The sequence below is a fragment of the Sinocyclocheilus grahami genome, unplaced genomic scaffold (genome assembly GCF_001515645.1).
Source record: "Sinocyclocheilus grahami isolate Dianchi unplaced genomic scaffold, SAMN03320097.WGS_v1.1 scaffold6.1, whole genome shotgun sequence".
Lineage (NCBI taxonomy): Eukaryota > Metazoa > Chordata > Actinopteri > Cypriniformes > Cyprinidae > Sinocyclocheilus > Sinocyclocheilus grahami.
The window spans coordinates 3,900,218-3,917,935 of NW_015505185.1; the positions used below are offsets into that span (position 1 = coordinate 3,900,218).

Genomic DNA, 17,718 nt, shown 5'->3' on the forward strand with positions numbered 1-17,718 from the left:
TGAAATCTTTTGTAATATTATTTGTTTTTGCTGACACTTTATCAAGTTGATGCATCCTTGCTGAATAAAAGTATGAATTCCTTTAAAAAACATACTGACCCCAAAACGTTAATTGGTAGTACATATTGTAGAATATGTTTATATTTGAGAGGGTATTGAGAATACTTCACTGAATAGAAGAAATGCAGAGAGCAACATCATTCAGTAAAATCTTTAGTTCTCTGGATTTTTAAGTGGTCAAGGACAGGACATCTCACCTTAAAAGACTCCAGCAGCCCTCCATGACCTCCATTTTCTAGCTTTTCTTCATCTGTAGTTGATCCCAGTCCTACTGTGGCCTGTGTCTGTCTGTGCAGTTCATCGTGAAGGTTATCTAACAGTGCTGCCCGTGTCCTCTCCTGTCTCACACACACACAAACACACACACACACACACACACACACACACACACACAGAGACAGAACGACAGATGATGATGTAGATAGGCTAATTAAAGCAATGGTTCACCCCAAAATGAAAACCCATTAGTAAATAATGATAGAATATTCATATTTTGGGGGATTATTCCTCCAAATTAATTGTTTATAGTGAATCGTGGATCTCTGGATTTTTTTCTCACCTCTAGCTTGGCGAACTTGTCTGACTTGCAGCATGCATTTTCTGCATTGATCAATTTTGTCAGGAGAAATTCCCGGAACTCGGGACCCTGGGAAAGAGTTGATCTCCATCATCTTTTTATACAAATCATCATCTCCTTCAACATTTAACGGAAGCGATCTTCTATATTACCTTCTTAAAGACCGCAGGGTTTGGAAGAGGGGGGCCGAACGGAGGGACATCTTCTCTGGCTGTGACGGACACCTGTGAACACCGATCGATACCTCAGATCAGTGGGATTGATGGGATTGATGGGTCTCTGGAGTAATTCAGTGAGGTGTTTGACAAACCTTGTATGTGGTGTGATCAGTGCAGGGGTTTTCTGCCTGCACTAACACGTAGGCATGAAGGAAGTTGGATGCGATCATATCAGGAACGAATGGTGTGGGCTCTTCCTGGAAGATGGCTGCAACAATGTCATTGCCAATATGTCTCTTCCTCTGGAGCTGAGAGAATATGACACAAGCGGAAAATATTTATAAATATTTTAAATGTAATGGATTTGCCAACACAATTTATAGTCAAGATAAACATACAGGGATTATATTTAAATATAGTTTATTTTATTTAAATTTTTCAATTTGAAATTAATGAATTATGAATTAATTAATTTGTTTGCTATGTAAATTTCATTAAGTACATTTCTCCCTAATTTTCATTTTATCTCCATAAAAGGGTTAGGGTTAACAAAATATAAATAAATAAATAAATCATGGTAGTAATAAAAATTTATAAAAAATGGATAAATAAAAAACACTGTTTAGAATTGCGGTCAAGAAAATGTGATATATATTTTATGTCTATTACAGCCATTTAGATTTTGTACATTTCTCCCTATTTTTCATTTCATCTCCACAAGTTTCATTATTCATCTCTTTATCGTAAGGGTTAAGGTTAACACAAATAAACAAACAAATAAATATTGGTAGTATCTTAATTCATTCTTTGATTAATAAAAATTGATCAAAGAATTGATTAATAAAAAATGTGTTTAGAATTGCAGTCAGGATTTTTTTTGTCCATTACAGCAATTTAGATTTGGAAGGAACATGTGCTTAACTGTGAAGACAATATTTTTTTCTTGTTGATTTTAGAGTGAAATATGAATACAAAGAGTGTATAAAATCCTTGACAAAAAAAATTACAATAAATAATAAATAACTACAAAATATTTAAATAATAGATATTAATTTGATTTAAAAAGTTTAAGTTAAATAATATTTAAAAAATAATTTTAATTATTAAACATTAAAAAAGGAAACACACCTGCTGAATGTCTCCTTCTGTAAAGGGGAGTTTTGTGGAAACGTGAAACATGATTTCTCTCTGACGGAATGTGGTATAGACAGACTCAGATCCAGTCTGCCCATGAGACACATCCAGACCGCCTCTGAACCTGAGCAGCACAATATCACACACACCAGTCAAATTAGCTCTGCAGAAGTGCTGCTTAGGCAGATCAATCTGATTTCCGTGAGCAGACTTCCAGTCAAAATCACACAATGAGTAAATGAAATAAATTATTCACAAATACACTCTTTGAATATTGTTTAATATTAAAACAAGCCTTTTATGAGTGCGCAGGTGAACCTTGGCAGCAGTTTTCAAAGCTTAATCTCCATCTCTCACCCTTTAAAATCCTGCAGTTCAATATTGTCTCCTAAAACACTGAGGAATTCAGTAAAGGCTGGCGTCTCCTCATTGTTCCCAAACAGCCTTTCCTCTGTCGTCTGATGTGAAGAGACAATCCCAGTGGGAAAAAGAGAGAGAACTTCAGTGGAAGTATGTACAATGAGGACAACAGCTCAAGACTAACTCTCACCTGACCAAACTTCTGATAGATGACTCCAAACTTGAAAGTGTTGTTCACTTCGTGTTCATCAAAACTGACGATCATTTGCGAGGCCTTGGGCGAGAGAAAACAGAAAGTGAGCGAAAGCGCCCGCAGGGGTAAATATGTGTGTCAGTGCCTTTCCATAATTCAGACGTTTTTGTGTTTGCCATGCCTGACAGACCATGCAAAGCCTTGAGATGGTCAAGGCTCCTCTCAAACACACTATGTGGCTCAGGCATGCCAGGCAGTGTAAGGCAGATGGATTTGTGACTCCCCCGGAGCACGGGAACATATTCAGATGACTTGGGTACTAGGGTGAAACGGAGCAAAACCCAGCCCTAATTTCACCCTGATGCCTGGAGTAGGTAAGTCACAGATGGAGTGAGAAACACAGAAATGCTCACCCTAGGGTAGAGGACGGGGTTGAACTTCAGACCGGTGACATCATCGCAGAGCAGCTGAAACACATAGGACATATCTGATGTGAACATCTCGCATCCTTTGAGTGGATTGAGGGAAGTTCAAAAGAGGACTGCTGAGTACTTGAAGTCTTGAGAGACTTTGTGAGAGAGACTTTTTTTGAGAATTTGAGTCCTCATACACTTTAAAAGTTTGACTGCAGACCTACATAATGTGATTGTAGTCTATAAAGATGCCTTCATCAACAAAAAAAAAAACTAATTAAATAAATCCTGTTCTTTTCAACTTTATATTCATCACAGAATCCTGAAAAAAGTACCAGTTTCCACAAAAAATTAAGCATTAACTTTTTTCAATATTGATAATAAGAAATGTTTCTGTAGCTCCGAATCAGCATATTAAAATGATTTCTGAAGTATCACATGACACTGAAGACTGAAGTAATGATGGTGAAAATTTAGATTTTCCATCACAGGAATAAATTACATTTTAAAACATATTACAATAGAAATCAGTTATTTTTTAACTTATATTATTTCACAACATTTCTGTTTCTACTATATTTGTGATTACATGCAACGCAGCCTTTGTGAACATAAGAGTTGTCTTTCAAAAGCATTTAAAAATCTTGCTGACCTCAAACATTTAAACAGTTGTGTATATAACACTTCCTATTTTCTATAAATTAAATATTTGCTTGGATGTGTAAAGCTAACTTAAAAATGTTCTAGATTATTAGACATTAAGGTCACAGAAAATGTCTCTTAAGTCACTGACAGTTTTGCACACGTTTCTTATGATCCTAAAGACTGTTTCATTGAAAAGTTGTTATTAAGCCAATAGACAGTTTTGATTTGATTTGATTTGATGCTATTTAATAGCATTGACTTTGGTCTGGTGCTGCATATCTTGCCAATACACACCTTGGCTATCTGTGGTACGCTGGGTAGATGGAGGAGGCCTTCAAGTGGGATTCGCTCATGAAGGGTCTTTGTTTTTGACCTAGAAAATGACATAAAAAATAATTACTCAGTTATTTACTATGACAATACAGACCTACCTAGCAATGACTATACCATATATAGTTTCAATATGTGCTGAACATGGCACCTGAGCATGATGCGGAGTGACTCCTGTCCATCTGCCTCCTCATACTGCAGAGACATGATGAGGTGTCCCATACTACTGCCTGTGCAGTAATAGTTCATGTGCTCCTGAGAAAGAGAAAGGTGTTTCCACAGGCGTCATTTCACAAGTTCGTTCCTCAAATTTTTCGATATGGAGAGGTTCATTTTCCAGTAGACTGCATTTGCATTTTTATCACTCAAGTGTGGCTCTCTTTCAAGCTCTCTGTGACACACAACTGATACCAAAATGTGGCGTACAAAATGTTTGTTCAAAGAGGCGCCATCACACCTCGTATCCAAGTGTTATGAAGAACTGTGAGTGAATAAGCTTCGGGCACATGACTTATTACCTCAAACAGGACACTTACTTTCAGCTAAAAGCTCAAATATCCTGGGCATACATGAGTATTTCTTCAAATATGGACACTTTTGCCCTGTAAACCTACAGTATAGAAATGAAACATACCGTCAGAATTAACAAAAGCATCCTCACCTTGCCCAGAAAGTGTTTGCGATAAGCCCGTGAGATGCTGTTACACTCCAGCCTGTAGCCTCCTCCTCCTCCTCCACCAGGACTCAGACCATCCTCCTCCTCCTCACAGAAGCTGCTGTCTGAGGACGTGGGCGTCCCGACCGGAGCCTCGGGATCCTCAATCCAATATCCACCAAACTGAGGTAAAATGACCTGAGGGTAGGGACCACCCTTCTCCAGGACCTAGACAACAAAGCCAAAAAAATAACATAAATGGTCAGCAAAGTCATAATTGTTTTTAATTATATATTTCAATTATACTTTAAAATATTTTTTTATTGTTAAATCATTCACAAGCCCCACAGATCTGCAACTATAATCTAACTATTGTACACATTTATACACACTACTTTTCAAAAATTTGGGAGCCTGTAAAATTTTTAAATCTTTTTTTTTTTAAATGCTCGCCAAAGCTGCATTTAACCCTCTGGGGTCTGAGGGGGTTTTGGGGCCCTGGAGAAGTTTTGACATGCCCTGACATTTGTGTTTTTTCAGTATCTTAAAAACATATTAACGGCTAAAGTCTGATTACACTGTAATCAGCACAAACTGGGCTACAATAATATGCAAGAAGCATGAATGTACTTATTTGTGTTTTTGAGAAAACAATGCTTATGCGCGGTTAGTGAAAAACTACATTAAAATTTTTAAGTCACTGAAATAAGGCCATAAAACACATATTTGTTCACAAGATTTTTGAGAACAGGATGATGGAGACTAGAATTTTTGCAACAAAATGATGTGAAAATCATCCTGTTCATTCATTCACAGAAAACAATACACTGATTTAACTTTTGTAAGACGTGATTTGTGTTAGAAAGGCTGTATGCGAGGGAGTGACAATGGCCATGTTTGAAGCTCCATAAGATGTCATTTATTCCTGTGATGGCAAAGCTGAATTTTCAGCAGCCATTACTACTTCAGTGTCACATGATCCTTTAGAAATCATTCTAATATGCAGTTTTGGTGCTTCTTATTATAATCAATGTTGAAAACTGTTGTTCTGTTTAATATTTTTTCTGGACATCTTGATGTATCTTTTTCGGGATGCTTTGATGAATAGAAAGTTCAAAATAATGCCATTTATTTAAAATAGAAATCTTTTGTAACATTACAAATGAAATGTCTATATGAAAAATATTTTAATCAAACTTTCATTACATTTATAATTATTACCTGTTAACAGTAGCAATGCTGAAGTTATTAATGAAAGCTAATGGCTACCTATAAAACTATTGAAAATAAATAGCACAGTGTATGAGATTTGTTGCCAGGGACAACAGTTTAGCAATCATTACACAAACATCTACATGCAGTGATTAACCAATCAGGATCAAGTATTCCAAAGAGCTGTGTAATAAATAGAGACAATCTGTTCCTTTCAGCCTTAAAACACTTGAACATAATGAAAACCTTCTTGTGCTAAATTGCTAATACACAAACAAATTAATATAGAGTACATAGAACTATTGTGTTTAGAAGTGTTGTGTGTGTGTGTGTGTACCTGGTATTTATCACGTTGTGGGGAAAGGATAGTAATACCAATAAATTTTGACCTTGTGGGGACATTTTTAGGTCCCCATGAGGAAACAAGCTTATACATCATACAGAATGAAGTTTTTTGAAAATCTAAAAATGCAGAAAGTTTCCTGTGATGGGTAGGTTTAGGTGTAGGATTGGTGTAGGGCGATAGAAAATACAGTTTGTACAGTATAAAAACCATTACGCCTATGGAATGTCCCCATAATACACGGAAACACAACGTGTGTGTGTGTGTGTGTGTGTGTGTGTGTGTTCATGGACTCACATCCTCGATCCGGGGGTAAGGGATGTAGTCATCCTGTAGGAGAGAAAAAGACATTTGATCATAGGATAGCATCGAAAAGTCAACCAAATATCTCACAGTTATTGCAATAAAAAATCCCAATAGCAGGATTGAGGAATAATATCTACACCAGAATATGACTGATAAAAAAAATTATAATAAAATAACGGCAACAGCAACAAAAAAAGACATATTGATTATTCTCTGCTTGCATTCCAATAACCATATATTGGATTTAAAGGTTTTTATTCTGCTTTTGGTCTCTCTGGCAGAATCTGAAGGCCATCTTCACTGACCTTTACGTCACCAAATGTAAAAAAGTACTTGATGTTGATTGATGCTGTAGAACTCAAGACTGTGGCTGATGTTTATCAGAATATTAATAGAGAAGAAAAGAGTCCACTCACAAACATACACTTACAGACACAACACACACACACTCACAATACCAGCCAAACCTTGTATTTCTTAGTCTCCTCAGTTTTGGGAATCTGCCGTGTCCAGGAAAGCAGAAGAGGGTGAAAAGAGGAAGAATAAATGACAAACTAAACAATAAACGCTGTTATTCAAATGAGCTCCCCAAATAAAGCAGCTCCGTTTACAGTTAATAAAACCTTCAGAACATTTTTGTCCTTTTAAAAAAATGTATGACTGATGACTAATATCAAGTTATTTTGTCAAAAACTGTGGTTTCCATGCTAAAATAGTTTCCACCTGACAGTCCAGGAAAAAACAGTTGCCTTAGAGATAAATAAAGGAAGAAGCTCTTGTTCACTTGGAAACATTTGTAATGCTTGTTGTGAATCTCTGCATCTGAATATTGCGACACCAATGACAATTATCTGTAACATGAATACAATGTCAGATATTAAATATAGCTGATATTTAACAACAATATTGCTAATCTCTTTATCTTAGCTGTTAAGTACAGAGACTGTTCTAAATCACATTATTAAAATTAAACATAATTTAAAAGACATTAAACAAACAAAATAAAAATAAATGTAAATTAATAAAATAAATTGCATTTACATTGTAATTAAAAGTATTTTATTGATTAATTATGTAATATTTAAATTATTTTAAATTAATTTATATTAAAATGCAAATTAATTTCTAGTTTTAATGAAAATTTTTTAATTAAAAATCTAATAAAATTTAATATATTATGTAAAATAAAAAATAATATGTTTTATCAGATTTTATTTGAAGTTTAAGTTTGTGGGATTGTTTCCCTTTCATAAATATTAGGAATGAATTGTAGTTATAAGCTGAAAAAGAAAACTTGGTAACACTTTATTTTAAGAAGTCTATGTTACACAGGTTACATGTAATTACTATTATAATAACAATTAATTATGCATAATTACACGCAAGTAATCCAAAGACAAACCCTTATCCTAACCCTAACCATATAGTAAGTACACGTAGTTAATTAATATTACTTAGTACTTAAATGTATAATTACACTGTAACAATGACACCTTAAAATAAAGTGTAACCGAAAACAGGAAATGGTCAATTCTCTGGGCACTGTGCATGCTACAGAACTAGGGAGCTGACAAAGGCACACCTTCATCTTTGATCGAAAACATCACAAGTACACGTGATCCATTGGAGAGAGACATCAGCCCTTCAGACAAACCTCTGCATCGATCTGTCACTCATACTGAGGTCTGGACAAGAAGACCGAGGGCTTTAATCCTGCCTCAACATAGTATTGATCAGCCGATCTTAAGCTACCTGCTGCCCATCATCTATACACTCTCACAAACACACACAAGATGACAACAACACAATCATGCTGCTCTTATATGACAGGTCAGTATGTCCTGTTCCCAGTCTCTCGCCCCTGTGGAGCTCCTACCAAACCCCCACCCAAAGACCCACCACAGAGAAAAGTGCTGGCTAAATCAATGAGTTTGAAATGAGCTGGAATGTGTAATTATTCATTCAGAGTAATTCACGACTGGTCCACTGGAGAGAGAACACTTAGCCAGCACTCAAGGGCAAAAAAAACATGCAGTGATTATCATATTATTATACAGTAAAATTCTCTTCAGCTAAAGTACAGAGTTATTGGTGGAATACTGTTATTAGAGGAATCTTATTCTAAAGGAGGACATGCACTTATAAGATCATCTGAATGATGGAAGGAGTCTTACCTGCATCCTTTCCAGCATGTCGAAGAACTCCGCCGACTGGAAAAGAAAAGAAAATTGAGATTTATGGTTTTGTGGTGATATTTACATCAAACCATTTTTTTTTTATCATTACCTGACAGGAAATTGTAGAATCAAGAAAAAAGCGAGGATTAATACATTATGACACAACTTATTTTTACTATGATATGTTGTGTCATTACTATTTTCATAACTTAGTATCAAAACTTGCACAAAACGTTGCTAAAATTCTGACCAATACCAAGAATCTGATATTTATTTTCATGTCATGGTTGATAACAGATAAATGGCACATTAAAATTCTATACACTTTTTCTAAATAAATAAATAAATAAAAAATGAAACACTAAATCCCAAAATCATTACATTGTTTTAAATGCTACAGATGAAAATGAGCATCAAAACATGAAAATGTGAATATCTATTTTGAGATTTAGAAAATTACATTTAACAGTGTTATTAAATTATTAAATTATTAAGTTTTAAAGATCAACATTAAGTGAGCACTAACAAGATAATCTACAAGTAAAATGGGTAAAATGAGCATGCTCAATTGCATGTAAGAAAAATAAAATAATGATAAAATAATAGATATGGAACCAATTTATTGAGCACCCCTAATCAAAACCCAAAGATTTTTAAAAAATGTAATTACTTTAAAAATATATTTTTAAAAATACTTAAAATAAAATATTAATAAAATAAAATAAAATTAAATTAAATTAAATTCTATAATCGATATGGAACCTAATTGAAAGCCAAAATATACAGTACAAGCTAAGAAAAACCTTTTTTACAGTTATTAAAAAGCTAAATAACTAAATCACTTTAAAAATGACTAAAAAACACTTTTAAAAAGCTAAACTTTAAACTTTAAGAATGCTAAAATATTATAAATGACTTCAGTATGTTGAGAAAACAAAACAAATCTTACATTTCAGTCTTATATTTCATTTTGGTCTCAACCCTTTGTCTATAGATTCTCTGCTCACTCTAGACATTCTCTTAATCAACATGAGGTGCATCCTGGGATGCTTTTTAAAGCATTCTAAAGAAGTTCCCATGTATAATGGACTCTCAAGCCTACACACCCAACTCCCACAGCCTCACACAGCAAAGCCTGATCGTATCTAAAATCGAGTCAACAACTACAGACTTGTCCGCAATCCACTGCACATTTGTAGTGCTCATAAATATGGAATGTAATATAGGTCAAGATACGCTCAATGCATTGTAAATAACTTCAAATGCCTCTTTCTCCATGCAGACTTAACAAACCATAATACTTCCTCACTCTAAATCAAATGTACTGAACCTTTACAGCTGCATTTCATTTATGGGCCGTGCAACCATTAGGGCTTAATTATTAGTTATTTAAGAAATACAATAGAGGTTTAAAGCACAATTTGTAGTCTAGACCTGAAGGGCTTACAATAAAAACAACTCAAATATTCTTTGCACAATATTTCTACTGAACCCAGAGTCTCTTACCTTGACAGAGCACCCCTGCTAGTTAAGAGGCAGTAGAACAGAAAAACATCTGATATTTGTTCAAAACAGATCCCCTGGGTTTAAGAACATTCCTGTGATCGGACGGAGTGTAACAGATGTAAGTAGGACAGAACAAATGCAGATCGGTTAATGTTTAACCTGCCATGGATCCAAGGGCAACTCACTTCGCAAAGTCAACAGAGTAAAGCCCAGCTGAGACATAGTTGACCAAATAACCTTGAGGAACTGAGACCACAACATCAATAGGACGCATGAGGGTAACGTCTTAAAGCTAAAGAGGAACGGGTGGGCAAAGGAGGAACAATCCAAGTGGATGTGTATATTTTTGGGAAGGCTTTGAAAGTTTTGCAATGCAAAGACCTTTTGATCTTTTTTGCTTATATATTGGATATTGACTTTGTTTTTGTCCCACAACCAAACAAAACTCACGAGTCAGCAGTCCAATGCCTGAAGCAGTTTGCGTGAGCACATCAAATCAAATATAAAACATAAGAGCTACATGATAAAAAATTCACATAGGTCTTAAATTATGCCGTAGTGTCATAGTAAGGTTATGAAGAGACAGAGCTTATCTCCCAACACAACCTGTTATTCCCACTGTTGTCTCAGACAAGATTATCACCATATTCTGGATCTTTGACATTTCACGCATTTTATAATGAAGCACACAAAACATTTTCTAGTAGGCATAAAAAGTCCCTGATATTTGATAAGACACCAATCACTATATATATATATATATATATATATATATAATCATATCCAAAATAAATGTTTTTTGTTTACAAAATATATGTGTGTCACAGTACAGAAGGAGACCCAGGACGGAGAGATAAGGTTAAAAGAGTTCTTTATTGAACAGGGGCGCTGAGGGAAGAGATGGAGAGCAAATGGGTTAAGGCAACAGTCTTAGTAACTGCAGGCATCTAGCTCACGTGGTGACAGGTTCTTTCCAGGATCGGACTGAAGATGACGAAGAGACAGGTGGGTACCAGGTTGGAGTCCAGGTTCGTGAGTCAGGTAAGGAGTAGCGTAGTGAACCCAAGACCAGACAAAGTGCAACTGCAGTGACTGTGTATTTGAGCTAGTGTTGATGAGGTGGTGACAGGTGCGGTGATCAGTACTCCGGTGATTGTGAACGGGTGTGTGAGGTGATTGGTCCTGGCCTCGACACCGGGAGTCCAGAAGAGAATTGACTCTGTAGATGGTTTCCTCTTCAGCGATTTCGGGAGGAGGAGGTACGCCGGATTCGTCAGACCCTGTGGGAGAAGCAGACAGAGGGTGAACACAGCGTTTGAGCAGTGAGACATGGAAGGTAGGTGCGATACGGTAGTGAGGAGGGAGTTCAAGCATGTACGTGACGTCGTTGATCTGCCTCCTGATGGTGAATGGTCCAATATAGCGGGGGACTCAGCTTGCGGCTGAGGCAGCCGGAGACGAATGTCCCGCATGGATAACCACACCTTATCTCCCGGCTGGTATCGTGGAGTAGGTCGGCGGTGAACATCTGCTTGGGCTTGGTGTCTCCGAACCGCTTGCTGGAGATGGACATGCGCCGAGTCCCAGACCCTCTTGCTCTCTCTGAACCAGTGATCCACCGCTGGAACGTCAGAGGGTTCTCCCGTCCACGGGAATAGGGGAGGTTGGTAGCAGAGTACGCACTGAAATGGGGTGAGGCTGGTGGTTTGCTGCCTGAAGGAGTTTTGTGCGTACTCAGCCCAAGGAAGGTAAAGGCTCCAGCGGTTCTGGTTGTTGTGGTAATAGCTACGGAGATATCTCCTGATCTCTTGTATTTTGCGCTCAGTCTGGCCGTTGAATTGTGGGTGATATCTGGAGGTGAGGCTTACTGATACGCCGAGGAGATGGAAGGAGGACCACCAGACCCGGGAGATGAACTGGGGTCCACGATCGGAGACGATGTCCTCCGGGATGCCGAAATAGCAAAAGACTTGGTGGAATAACAGGGTTGCGGTTTCCATGGCAGGGGTAATTTTCTGAGGGGGAGAAGTTTACATCCTTTAGAGAATCGGTCGACAACTATGAGGATGCAGGTGTAAGATTCGGACTCGGGGAGATCGGTGACGAAGTCGACTCCGATGTGGGACCAGGGCCGGTGAGGTATGAGAAATGGTACCAGTTTTCCTTATGGCAGCTGACGGGGAGATTTGGTGATGGCACAGACTGAGCTTCCTTGGACAAAGCGTTTGACTTCTCGTGCCATAGCGGGCCACCAGTAGCAAGTTTCAAGGAGCGAGAGGGTTTGCTGGCTGCCTGGATGTCCAGAGCCCGGAGAGGAGTGCAGTGAGTCCAGAAGGGTATTGCGGAGAGTGGATGGAACATAGACCTTCCCCTCTGGACCTCACAGCGGAGCTGGTTCTGAGTGGGTGGCTTGACAGATCTCTTCATCGAGCGTCCATTGGATGGGACCCACAATGAGGGTTGGAGGGAGAATTGTCTCTGAGGGTAGTAATCAAAGTTCTTTGGTCCGGGACGGTAGGTAACAGAGAACTGAAAACGGGTGAAGAACCGCACCCACCGTGCCTAACGAGGGTTTAGGCGCTTGGCCTCCCGAAGATATTCCAAGTTCCGGTGGTCAGTGATGACCTGGAAGGGATGAAGAGCTCCCTCCAGCCAATGTCTCCACTCTTCCAGAGCAAGTTTGATGGCGAGTAGCTCGCGGTTCCTGATATCATAATTTTGACGGGGAAAGCTTGTGGGAGAAGTATGCACAGGTATGGAGGATAGGAGGCTCTCCAGAATGCTGGGAGAGCACCGCTCCTACCCCTACTGTGGACGCATCTACTTCTACGACGAATGGTTTCTGAGGATCGGGAAGATCGAGGGTAGGAGCAGTACAGAAGGCTTCCTTCAGTCCTTCAAAACTTTTAATGGCTGTGGGCATCCAGGACAGAGACTTGGGCTTGTTACGGATCATAGACGTGAGTGCGGCAGTGTTCTGACTGAAGTGGTGGATGAAACGACGGTAGAAATTTGAGAATCCTAGAAAGCGTTGGAGTTCCTTAACGGTCTTGGGTTGTGGCCAGTTATGAATGGCTTGGACCTTCTTGTCATCCATCTGGATACCCTGGGGACTGATTACATAACCGAGGAACTTGATGGTGGTAAGGTGGAACTCGCACTTCTCCAGCTTGAGATATAGGTGGTACTTTCTCAGCTGTTGTAGGACCTGCTCCACGTGATGGCGATGTTTGGCCAGGTTCCGGGAGTAGATGAGAAATGTCATCGATGTAAACGATCACAGAACGATGGAGGAACTCCCGGAACACCTCGTTCATAAATCCCTGGAATACGGAAGGTGAGTTGGATAGGCCATACGGCATAACACAGTATTCATAGTGTCCGGTGGGCATTATGAAGGCGGTCTTCCACTCGTCACCATGGCGGATACGAACGAGGTTATAGGCACTTCGCAGATCCAGCTTGGAGAAGATACGAGCTCCACGAAGTTCCTCTAGGGCAGCCGGCACCAGTGGAAGGGGATATGGATATTTCACAGTTTGGGAGTTGAGAGTTCTGTAATCGATACAAGGCCACAAGCCTCCGTCCTTCATGCCCAAAAAGAAGAAACTGGATGCGGCCGGTGAGGTGGAGGGCCGGATGAAGCCTTGCTGGAGACCCTCTTTAATGTACTCCTCCATCGCTCCTTGCTCCGGGATGGACAAAGGGTACACCCTACCCTTAGGGAGTTGAGCTCCAGGCAGCAAATCTATGGCACAGTCCCATGGCCGATGAGGTGGCAGTTTCGTAGCGGCCCGCTTGCTGAACATCCTGAAATGCCCCAGATTTACAGGGAATGCTGTGAGGTTCCGTGGGTTCGGAGCTCTCTATGGAGGTAGCACAGACAGGGAGGAAACCAGGTGACAGAGGATGAACTTTGGACATACAGTTCTGCAGACAGTACTCACTCCAGTGTATAACCTCGTTGGTGGTCCAGTTAACTATGGGTGCGTGTTGGGTTAACCAGGGGCTTCCCAGGATGATCTCCACTGTGGAATTCTCCAGCACCAGAAAAGAGATGAGATCCTCATGAAGGCACCCAATGCGGAGCGTGATGGTGGGGGAGCATAGCTGGATCTTACCACGACCCAACGGCTTTCCTTGAATGGTGAGGAGATTCAGGACCTGGGCATGTTTCAGCAGTCTTAGTTTAAGTCGTTGGAGTGTGTTGCGGGATATAAAGTTCCCCGAAGAACCAGAGTCTACAAGGGCTTGCGCTGAAAGGGATTGGCGAGATGACATTAATGATACATTCATTCAAGTCAAGGTAGCAATTTGAGGGCTGAGCTGGATAGTACTCACCGTTGGTCGTGAGGGACAGATAGGACATGAGCGAATCAAGTGTCCATGCTCCCCACAATACAGACATAGTCCGGATGTAATCCTCCGTGAACGCTCCGCATGGGTGAGATGGTACGAATCCACTTGCATGGGTTTGGGTGCTGGAGCCGGTGAGGCAGATGTGCCCGGTGAGGAGAGTGGCTGGGCCTGGTTACAGGCCAGGAGATGTTGGGAGATCTTGATTGCCTTTTGGATGAAATTCTCCAAGCCCACAGTATCGTCAAAAAAAAAAAAAAAAAAAAAAAAAAATCACCATTTGGAGGCAAATGTCGGCGTTAAGCCCTTGCCGGAATGCGGTCAGTAAGGCCACCTCATTCCATCCACTAGTCACCGCCAGAGTGCGGAATTTTATGGCATACTCGCTCACAGAAGCCGTCCCTTGACTGATGTGGAAGAGCTGGTCATGAACGGAGATTTCGGCGGCTGCGTGACTAAACACTTCCTTGAAGTGGGATGTAAAAGTAGATAGAGTGCGAATGGCCTGACTGTTACTCTCCCACATGGACTGGGCCCAGTGAAGAGCACGGCCGGCGAGATGAGAGATCATGAAGGCGACTTTGGCGCGGCCATTGGGAAAGGCTTGTGACTGCATCTCGAAGTATAGGGAACATTGTAACAGGAAGCCACCACAATCCTCCGCCTCACCGGAGAAGATAGCGGGCCGTGCCATGGGACTGTAGGAGGCAGACACAATGGGTGTTCGGAAGGCTTAAATTAAATCCTCCAGTGAAGTGGGGTTCTGTGGTTGTGGCTCCATGTAGTTTTTGGGGCGGTCTGGTCTTCTGTCACAGTACAGAAGGAGACACAGGACGGAGAGATAAGGTTAAAAGAGTTCTTTATTGAACAGGGGTGCTGAGGGAAGAGATGGAGAGCAAATGGGTTAAGGCAACAGTCTTAGTAACTGCAGGGATCTAGCTCACGTGGTGACGGGTTCTTTCCAGGATCGGACTGAAGATGACTTCGAAGAGACAGGTGGGTACCAGGTTGGAGTCCGGGTTCGTGAGTCAGGTAAGGAGTAGCGTAGTGAACTCAAGACCAGACAAAGTGCAACTGCAGTGACTGTGTATTTGAGCTAGTGTTGATGAGGTGGTGACAGGTGCGGCTGATCAGTACTCCGGTGATTGTGAACGGGTGTGTGAGGTGATTGGGCCCGACGAGGCTGGACTATCCCTGACAATGTGTGTGTACTGTGTATATTTGATTTGGCATATATAAATACACACACATACAGTATATAATTTGACAATATTTACATGTATTTACTTGTATATATTTATATTAATATAATTTATATTATATATAAATATATTAAATATAACATATAACATATTTTTCTTAAATATATACATGCATGTGTGTGCATGTAATATACATAATAAATATACACAGTACACACACATATATTATGCAAATAAAAACTTTTATTTTGGATGCGATTAATCACGATTAATTGCCTGACAGCACTTATACTGTATATATCTCAGTTGTAAATAAATCTAAAATATTATTGGAGTATGTCTTAAAAGAAAATTATATTTTAAAACTATATTTTAATTTTTCTACTTCAAATTTCACATTTAATTAAATTTGTTAATTGCTGTTTCTTTGTAATTATTTGTGAAATTTCTGAGTGAAAATATTAAGTATCACATTAAATTCTACATATTCTAATACATTGTAACATTTCTAGTTGCAAAAGTTACCATTAGACCATACATTAACAATGAACTTCAAACATTTTGAGTATTTTCAAAAATAAATAAATAAAAAAACTTAAAAATGGAAGTGAATGGAGCAATATGTAAATATTAACATACTTTTTCAATAGTATAGCCACAAAATGACTAAAATGACAGCTGAAATGAGAAGAAAAACATTACAGCTCAAATAATACACACACGCTGACAGAAGAATTCATGTAAGTGCTTTTATAAATCTGCTTTTAAATTATCTACATATTGGCCTCATTTACTTTCATTGTAAACACCTCACTGTAACATCTATTTTGAGGGATGTGTTGAAATAATTTTTGTGGTAGTCAACATTAAGCACAAATGTTGATGATTGAGCTTAAATAAAACATTTTATAAAAGCTGTTCATTGTTAGTTCATTATAATAAATGCATTAGCAAATGTTATCAAATTGAACCTTACTGTAAAATGCTGCCATTTCTTTAATAAAAACACTTGAAAGTGTTGTTTATTTGAATTTGCAAGTAGTTATAGGTAGAAATAGACACCAATATAGAGGCAGTGAGGTAATAAAGTGTGCATCTGGGACTCTGTCCAGAACTGGCTGATAAACAGATACAGTATTACATAAAGACACAAACACACTAGAATGAATGAATGAACTGCAGCAGTGCAGGAGGTCTATGCTGTGTCAAATACACACTAACAAGCCTCATCAATACCCCCATCCCACAATAAACACACAGTGAGTCGAATACCTTTCACATTGTGTTTCCCCCCATAACACAGGCGATCATACCTCTCTCCTCTGATTAGCTGTGCTCCTCTATGCAAACACTTTACAAAACAGTAAGAGGACGACTTGGCAGTGTGCACTGGCTCCACACCCTAAAACTGGTCTTACCAGTGTGTCTGTACTTAGGAGTTATTAATTTCTCCCATTCTCTCTGCCTTTTGTAGTTCTGCTTTGTATATGACCAACAGCTGTTTGAACCACAGTTCACGAGAGCTTATCAAGTCCGCACACTTGCTTTCCTCCCTTTCCTCTTTTCTTCTTTAGACACTGTGTTTACATTGGGAGTGGCCACCAATTGTGTGAACAACATAATTATATATCTTAAAGGACACATACACATTAATATGTCCCTACTAAATGTAATGTATACACAGGTGTTAATGGAGTCTTTGCACATTGTGGGAGTGTTTTGAGTGGGTGAGTGTGTGTTTTTGTGTCAGGTTTTGGCTGCAATGTTTGAGTGAGTTTTTCAAATTGACGCGTTTCAGAAAGGCGGGGCAAAGAGGAGAAAAAATAATGTACAGTATGTGGAAAATAATGTGTTTTTTTTTTACCTTAAACTGCATAAACACATTTCATTACACCAAATACACTAAATAATGTTCTTTTTAGCAGCATCATATGACCCCTTTAAGTCTTAAGTCGCACGGTATATATGTAGCAATAGCCAAAAATACATAGTATGGGTCAAAATTATCGATTTTTCCTTCAAGCCAAAAATCATTAGGATATTAAGTATAGATCATATGCCATGAAGATATATATCTTATATATATATATA

At 39.0% G+C, this 17,718-nt stretch overlaps 1 protein-coding gene across 14 annotated transcripts in view; it reads right to left on the minus strand.

The window, feature by feature from the left end:
- The window catches only part of rap1gap2a (RAP1 GTPase activating protein 2a), a 78,397-nt gene that overhangs the window by 9,087 nt on the left and 51,592 nt on the right, over positions 1 to 17,718 (minus strand). For 6 of the 14 annotated variants that reach the window (XM_016275518.1, XM_016275543.1, XM_016275526.1 and 3 more), the window contains 14 exons: positions 8,561 to 8,596; positions 6,854 to 6,886; positions 6,378 to 6,410; positions 4,532 to 4,753; positions 4,022 to 4,125; positions 3,835 to 3,913; positions 2,896 to 2,949; positions 2,480 to 2,563; positions 2,287 to 2,387; positions 1,924 to 2,053; positions 948 to 1,103; positions 790 to 861; positions 620 to 706; positions 258 to 398 (listed from right to left, as the gene is read on the minus strand). In XM_016275518.1, coding sequence (XP_016131004.1) covers positions 258 to 398; positions 620 to 706; positions 790 to 861; positions 948 to 1,103; positions 1,924 to 2,053; positions 2,287 to 2,387; positions 2,480 to 2,563; positions 2,896 to 2,949; positions 3,835 to 3,913; positions 4,022 to 4,125; positions 4,532 to 4,753; positions 6,378 to 6,410; positions 6,854 to 6,886; positions 8,561 to 8,596 — 1,332 coding nt within the window. Of the gene's footprint in view, positions 1 to 257; positions 399 to 619; positions 707 to 789; positions 862 to 947; positions 1,104 to 1,923; positions 2,054 to 2,286; positions 2,388 to 2,479; positions 2,564 to 2,895; positions 2,950 to 3,834; positions 3,914 to 4,021; positions 4,126 to 4,531; positions 4,754 to 6,377; positions 6,411 to 6,853; positions 6,887 to 7,968; positions 8,597 to 10,069; positions 10,187 to 16,899; positions 16,916 to 17,718 lie in introns of those variants that run through there. The other 8 variants (XM_016275501.1, XM_016275597.1, XM_016275552.1 and 5 more) reach the window with 7 other exon arrangements.